The sequence below is a fragment of the Mixophyes fleayi genome, chromosome 4 (genome assembly GCF_038048845.1).
Source record: "Mixophyes fleayi isolate aMixFle1 chromosome 4, aMixFle1.hap1, whole genome shotgun sequence".
NCBI classification, from domain to species: Eukaryota; Metazoa; Chordata; class Amphibia; order Anura; family Limnodynastidae; genus Mixophyes; species Mixophyes fleayi.
In genome coordinates, this window is record NC_134405.1 from 312,443,865 (window position 1) to 312,451,843 (window position 7,979).

Sequence of the window (7,979 nt, forward strand, 5' to 3'; positions counted from 1 at the left end):
ACAATACTTCAAAGCAAGTAGCCGTTAAAAAGCACCTTTACCCTTCCAGCTTTACGCTTTAGCACAAATTCTAAAGGCACTATGGCCCCACCTTGTGGCAACCAAGGTTGCTGCAAGATTACAAGCCACAGAAATGAAAAATAGGCAGCAAATACATAATTAGTGGATTTTATAATGTGTTCATGATTTGCTCCACACAGTTACAGTGACCCAAATAACAAAGTCATGTTTTGGTCTGATAATTTTATTAACAACTGAAAGAAAACTGGATAACTACAGACGACGACCACGGCGACCCCCCTTTCTGCGTGTGCTGTCTGAGGGAATAGGTGTCACATCCTCTGCAAGGGGGAAAAAAAAATGCATTAAAAATGGCTAGTGAGATTTATGATGACAATTTCAGAAGACATGAATACTATAACAAGCCTACATAGCCCGCTCCAATATAGCTTAAGGGAACACTAGTACCCCCCTCATATGGGAATGGAGTTATTTTAGACTGAACTATAACTACAACAGTGTTAGCCAAAATTTGCAACCCAAAATATGAAAGCCATCATTGTATTTTCTTCTAGATAAGATACTTCTGGCATCTACTCAAAGCTCAGTTCCTCTGTTTCTCACAAGTTAGTAACAAGCACTGCGACTTTGTTTAAGAGACCTAGATGAAAACAATGGTGCCAGTAAAGCTTGAACGTTTTCAACTGTGCACAAAGTGGGAAGAGAAACAATGAACAAAGATGAGGAGCCTTAGGTACCACAAATTTGTCGGCACAAAACATGTTATGCAATTTAAGCCGCCATACGTGAAAGATATAACAAATCTAGAGACCACCGGAAACATTTTCTGGACAATAGGAATCCAAACAGGAGAATGAAACACTGTGCACTTCCAATTGGGATTTAGTAAATAAAAAGGTGCAAATGTATTTAAGTCAAGCTGTACACACAAAGATTGTGTGTACAGTGTAAAAAAAAAAAAAAAAAAAAAAAGTCCTTACCAATGCGACCAATTTTCATGCCAGAACGAGCCAGGGCTCTGAGGGCAGACTGGGCACCAGGTCCAGGGGTCTTGGTCCTGAAAAAGACATGCAATTTAATTACAGAGTTTAACAGGACTCATTACACCAATCATGTAAACAGAATTTCACTAACCAGTCCCATTTAATTCTCCAAATTCCTAAAGTCTGAGTTCCATAGTGAGCAGAGACATTACAGCCAATAGTGAATCTGACTACTCTTACCCTCTAGGGTCATTTTTAACATTTAGGGGTAGCTTAAAACAAAAAAATAAATAAAAAAAAATACCCCATGTCCTCTCTCCCTGACCATATGGACTACTGATGAACTAGGGCCCAATCTCCAGAAACAGCAGCAAAGGAACATGAAGTCGGGCCTTAACCCATTCCCTATTATAAAACACTTCCTCAGCCCACTGAGATAGCAGAAGAATGGCTACACATAATGCTGCTGCCTGGTCTGTAACTTAGTGCTCCATTCTGAAGGCCTCTTCACCATGGGTGGTAAGACAAATCAATCTTTATAAAGTGTATTGAAAATGGAATTATCTTTCGCACACTTGTAGCATTTAATGCAAAATAAAGTAATAAGGACTTTATGTACAAGACTTCATTGTTTCCATCCTCATTAATATTCTACAATACAAACTTCAAAAAGTGACAAAACAGGAAAGTGCTCATTATACAATGAATGCAACATTAATATATAATGGCAAAATTGAAGGGGGGGGGGGGGGGCGCATCTTAAAGGTCAACATGCACAATTTATGAGAGCACATACTTGGCTACAAGTGTAACTAAATAGAATTCATTATAGCCGTCAACATGCATTTATACCATCAAGCCACATATTGAGGGCTTACTCACCGATTGGTTACATGTTTACAATACTACAAGCACCCATAGTTCTGTCAAGACGCCAAGAACTGTGTGTGTGTCCCTGTTAGTTCATAATTCATTAAGATGGAGTCCAGGTTGTCACTTCAGATTTTGCAGGTACAGGTCACAAAACAAGGTAAATATGTACTGCACCTTGATGCTTTAGGACAGGCCTGTCCAACCTGCGGCCCTCCAGATGTTGTGAAACTACAAGTCCCAGCATGCCCTTCCATCCCAAGTACCATACTACTTTCCTCTCCTAATCCACTTTTACAAAAAGTTTAAGCAGGATTGATTTAATTTAGTGGACACGAGTCCCATGACTAGACATATAGTGTTGGGTCAAAGCCTGGGGTGAAACAGAAAGGGTGAGGGAGGGGGTCTGGTTTCAGGTTTGTAATTACAGATGGATAACTCCAAGAAAAGAGGTTTGCTAGATCGTATTAAAATTTCTAGCCAGGGATTTGCCATTATGAAGAACATATAGGTCCCCTTCCACCACTTGGACAGGAAAACGATTTGGCAGGGAACACTGCATGCCAACAGAATATCAAACAGCTCTGTTCCTCCCTCACCAGCACTTCTCATTGACGCACTGTGCCAGTGGGAAGCAGTTTCCGCAATTAGTCCGCTGGCTAGGCCGTCATGCATGCTAGCCACCAGGGTCATAGAGCTTCTCTTGAATGAACAGGAGGGCGAGAATTGGTTTTGCATCTTGCAGCAGATTATTTAAAGCCTCTACCAAATAACAACCCTGCTAAAGAAAACAGATCTACTAAGGAAACAATCCTGAATACTATGCCCCAGACATGTCATTTATAAATCCTGGAGTATTTGTGAAGTGGTAACACACGAATTTTGCTGATCAATCAAGTGCTGTTGTCCTGACAACACAGCCTTGCGCACAGGAGTGTATCAGGTAGGCTGTATGAACAAGTAATATTTTACAGAACAAAGCTTTACTCTGCAGTATTACATATAGAATATGCAGTCCAACATTACCTGTTGCCACCAGTGGCACGCAGCTTGATGTGAAGAGCGGTGATACCGAGCTCTTTGCACCTCTGGGCAACGTCTTGAGCAGCCAACATAGCGGCATAAGGAGAGGACTCGTCTCTGTCAGCCTTTACTTTCATCCCACCAGTCACCCGGCAGATTGTTTCTCTAAGACAGAAGACAAAACAGTTAGACTGCAGCCAAACCAAGCAATTGAATTCAAGGACAAACCCTAAAACTTAAACCTAGTTTTGGGTGGAATGCAGTTAAGTTGCAGTAGAAAACTTTACTTATTGGGGTTAGTGGTCCCCGAGTAATTATGCCACTGATGTAGCAGACACTCCCAAATGTCCCATCAGTCCAGTACGGCTCTCCAGCAGCACAACACAGGCGTAGCCGTCAGGAAAGCCTGCTGGATAACACTTCACCACATTCACAGAGACAAGCTTGGTGAACTTCACACAGTTTTGCATAAAATGTTTTACATAGAGATGTTACAATGGCAGCACGGTGGCCAAGTGGTTATCACTTCTGCCTCACAGCGCTGGGGTCATGACTTAGATTCCCGACCATGGCCTTATCTGTGTGGAGTTTGTATGCTCTGCCCGTGTTTGCGTGGGTTTCCTCCGGGTGCTCCGGTTTCCTCCCACACTCCAAAAACATACTAGTAGGTTAATTGGCTGCTATCAAAATTGACCTTAGTCTCTCTCTCTCTCTGTGTGTTAGGGAACTTAGACTGTAAGCTCCAATGGGGCAGGGACTGATGTGAAGGAGTTCTCTGTACAGCGCTGCGGAATCAGTGGCGCTATATAAATAAATGGTGATGATGATACAATGGGTAGAGTCAGCGCAACATTCAAACAGTGACTGAAAATGGACTAACATGATGCCCCATAAGAGATTAAAACAAAATGGGTTAAGAAAACAAAGATGAACAGATACAATGCAACACATGCAAAGCAATGCATTTACAATGAAACTCCCCCTAAATACATTAAAATTCGTTGAATATCACTTACTTGCCAGACAGATCAGTCACATGTACAAAGGTGTCATTAAATGAAGCAAAGATGTGGCAGACTCCAAACACATTTTCACCTTCAGCCACTTGTGGCCCCAAGCTGATAACCTGTTCTTCCTTCTTTTCCTTACCCTTACGTGGAGCCATTTCTGCAAAATTAAAAAGTTAAAGAATGTTCATGTAAGAGAACTGCAAAATAAGCAATCATCCCTCACTCTGAACTGTATACACAAAGCTCCTATATAGCATCCTTTGCTAATGGCCAGCAAGGAAAGTGTTCTGAGACAATCTAAAATATATTGTTAGCTTCAAAGCTTTGATTTTTTTTGTTACTTATATATTATGAATAAGGACCAACAGATAAACCAATAAATAGACCCAATATTTCCAAATAAACAAAGCAAAAAGCATGGCAAAACACAATAAATATCAAGTGACTGCAGAGGAACATGACATGTAAGATCCACTTATTATTATTACTATAATCATCCTTTACAAACAGTAGACTCTACAGGGTAAAACAGTACAAAACAAACAAAAATATCAATACTTCAGAAACTCCAGGCAGGCTAATGCAAAAAACGGAGCAGAAGAACAGGTAGGGAGACAAGAGGGCCTGTGAGCTTACATCCCTTAGGATGTAAGCTCACATGAGCAGGCACTTAACAACACAATCCTGCTGAGAATTAACACAATATATAGTGGAAATTATCCGGCACAGAATTACAACGTGCAATGATCATCTACCACCAGCATGTTCCACAACACTTCACAACTGATAAACTTAAAGTAACACAAAACAGAAGCTTGTAAACAGTATAAAAGGACGAATACTAACACACACAAGTTACAACAAACGAGAATTATACAACACTAAACGTAACCCAGAGAAGCAACTTAATATTGCTCAGCACCAGTCTGCCAGTACATAGACGATTAATATGGTCTGCCCACGTCAGTTACATCACCAAATACCAATAAAATGTACTTATGTGGTGGAGTATACCTAGTGGGTGTTATATATCATACACTCAGTCTATACAGGACACAGCTTCCAGGCTCGGGTCTGTATCACTCCAGCCCGTGGCTGCAGCAGGCCCCGCCGTATAACCCAATGGCGGTATTAAACCTCTCCTCGTATCCTGCTATAACTCTCCCGAGCCCAGTAACACCGGGCACAGTAACGTGGGAGGGCCTCTGACCACTGGCACCGGGGCTCAGACACTATCACCCCGCCGTTACAGAGGATTAATTCGGATTGTGGCGCCGGCCATCACTTACTGCTACGTCTTCTCGTGGAGCCGCTACAGAAAAGGAAGGAAAGGAAGCAGCGGGGGCAAAGGTCACTCGCTGCGCCGGAAGTGAGTGGAGCGCGACCTTCCCGGCTCCCCTGGCATATTATTGGTTTAAAAAAGCACATTTTGTGCAATAAAGCGCAAATATATTAATCTGTGGATATGTGTGGGCTGTCTGCTGAGATCGTGTATTAAAGAAAAAAGAGTTTAGTCAGTAATTGACTGGTTTGCCCTTAACCAATATGGCGATTTTGGCGTACTTGGAAGCACAGGATGGTTTTTGCAATATGGGGCTCTGCAGCTGTTGTGGACTTGTAAGTCCCAGCATACTGTTATGTGCAGTGCCATATCAGCCAGGGCAGGGTGCTTTATTGTGCATGTGGTATCTGGCAAGCAATGCTGGGATTTTAGTTTTACAACAACTGTGTATTCCATGATATTTCCAGTTTACAGTATGACTCACCATGTCAAAATATAGTGTGATACACTATCTTCATTCTACATGTCCCCTGTCACGGTGTCAGATATCCAAGTGTTGGGAAATATGGATCATGTCAGTGCTTAGTATCATACCATGCCAGTATAGAGCACAATATGCCTCATCATGCCACTGCACAGTATGATCTAACAAATTGACCCTAGTCTGTGTGTGCCTCTCTCTGTCTGTCTGTGTGTGTGTATGTTAGGGAATTTAGACTGTAAGCTCTAATGGGGCAGGGACTGATGTGAGTGAGTTCTCTGTACAGCGCTGCGGAATTAGTGGCGCTATATAAATAAATGATGATGATGATGATCTTCTGTGCCGTATACGTACTGTATGCCTTATCATGACAGTATATAAAATGCCCCTTGATCATACAAGTGCATTATACAAGTATAAAGTATGTCCCATGATTATGTTAGTATACAAAGTCCTCAAACACTCTTCATATTTGTACATACCACTACAGTTTATTGTTCTGTACTATGTCACCCTGTATGGTCTCCTGTTTGTATTATGTACTGCGCTGCGGAAACCTTGTGGCGCCTAACAAATGATAATAATAATAATAATATTAATAAAAAAGGTTTGCTGTTCTCCCCAATGATCTCAATAATTAGCAGCACCTGTGCTTTATTAATCCGTCTTTTGGCTAAGATCAAGTGTAGTATCTGTTTTTATTAGGCCCAACACCCGGTGGTCCTAATGCTGTCTACGGCCCGTAGATTAACATTGGTGAGGGTTCAAACTGGTAAGACTGTGCTACCTTTTGTTTCTTGTGCCTCAATTGCAGCTAAACATTTAACTGCCTGTCGAAGACGCATGAAGACTGCGAGGAAAGTTGACTTTGGGGAGGACGAAGCTCTGCGAATTCGAGCAATGGGACAAAACTGCCGGATCAACCCAGCAGAAGAACCTGCTCTTCTCTGCCGAGCCGGAAGAAATTTGCATAGCTCTGAACAAAATAAGCAACTTTCAGCCCAACAACCATTTAAGCCTCTTCTGCTCTAGCAAAAAGAGCCAGAAAGAACGTTTCACCTATGCTGCAGTACCAGGAAAAAGACTACCTGAAGGTGGACCAGCTCCTACTCTGCAGTCTAAACCAGCCCAGAAGAAGAAACAGCAGCAGCATCAGGAGAGTAACAAACCTTCCAAAGATCAGTTTAGTTGACAGTCTGTTTTTACCTTCCTTGACTGAAATGTGATGTTTATATGCTGCAGGAATGTTTTCTTCCTTTCTCTAGGTCCTATAGACATCTGGGCAGGCAGTGGTCTCATGTGTCCTCCTGTTGGTCTGGTGGGGGTGACTGTAAGTCTGCAGGGGTCGCCATTCGTATTAGTGGAAGGCTTTTCATATTAGGTTCTCTTCAGGAGTTTATCACAGAGATTGCTTATCGCAGATGGCTCCTGGGCGGGTGAGCCTATTAAACTAATCTGTGTGTATGCATCCCCTTATCTCACACAAGACACTGCAAAAACTTTAATTTATGCACTCATAATCTCCTGCATTGACTATTGTAATTCCCTCCTTAATGGTTTCCCACGAGTCAGACTCTCACCCCTACCATCTATTTTGCACACAGCAGCTAGATTGATTTTCCTTGCAAATTGTCCGTCCACTGCTGATCCACTATATCACTCTCTGCATTGGTTGCCTGTTTTTACCGAATCCAATATAAAATACTTCTACTAACATACAAGGCCATCAACAAAACTGCGCCAACATACATCTCCTTACTTGTCTCAAAATACCTTCCAACTCAACAACTTCGTTCTGCACCAGATCTGCGTCTCTCATCCACACTCATTACCTGCTCCCATTCCCAGTTACAGGACTTTTTTCAGGCTGCACCCACTTTATGGAATTCCCTCCCTTGTACAATAAGACTTTTCTCTAGTCTTCAAACCTTCAAGCATTCTCTGAAAAAAACACTTATTCAGGCAAGCTTATAAAATTCCTCAACCACCCTTTTAACCTCCCTAGGGTACCCTGTTACCACCCTTTACACAGTTCACACAAAACAACAACTCTTTGACCAACATTGCTGTGTGACTGGATCATATAACACACTAAGCACTTTGTACCTTTGCAATCTGGCAAGACCATTATGCAATATGTAGCACTTAACCTCGTTGATCAAACTCTCATTGTCCCATAGATTGTAAGCTTGCAAGCAGGGCCATCTTACCTCTTTGTCTTTCTGAATTACCAAGTATTGTTGTATTACTGTATTTGTATCCTTATTGTAAAGCGCTACGGAATTTGCTGGTGCTATATAAATAAATGA

At 41.9% G+C, this 7,979-nt stretch overlaps 1 protein-coding gene across 2 annotated transcripts; it reads right to left on the reverse strand.

Moving 5' to 3' along the window:
- Positions 1 to 228: 228 nt before the first annotated feature.
- RPS14 (ribosomal protein S14) lies at positions 229 to 5,289 on the reverse strand. 2 transcript variants are annotated; one of them, XM_075210061.1, is made up of 5 exons: positions 5,197 to 5,289; positions 3,914 to 4,064; positions 2,901 to 3,062; positions 1,002 to 1,078; positions 229 to 341 (listed from the first exon to the last, which is right to left on the reverse strand). In XM_075210061.1, exons 2-5 carry the CDS (start codon positions 4,060 to 4,062, stop codon positions 274 to 276), a joined length of 456 nt encoding a protein of 151 aa, XP_075066162.1. In that variant the 5' UTR covers positions 4,063 to 4,064; positions 5,197 to 5,289; the 3' UTR covers positions 229 to 273. The 2 variants fall into 2 exon arrangements, with proteins under 2 accessions (XP_075066162.1, XP_075066163.1); XM_075210062.1 differs by lacking the exon at positions 5,197 to 5,289 and adding an exon at positions 4,922 to 5,057.
- Positions 5,290 to 7,979: the final 2,690 nt, after the last annotated feature.

Coding starts and splice junctions, on each gene's coding strand:
- RPS14 (XM_075210061.1), bottom strand. CDS start 4,062: ATGGCTCCACGTAAGGGTAAGGAAAAGAAGGAAGAACAGGTTATCAGC. Junction 3,063..3,913: donor GTGACTGATCTGTCTGGCAA/GTAAGTGATATT, acceptor CTTCTGTCTTAG/AGAAACAATCTGCCGGGTGA. Junction 1,079..2,900: donor CGTGCCACTGGTGGCAACAG/GTAATGTTGGAC, acceptor TGTCTTTTTCAG/GACCAAGACCCCTGGACCTG.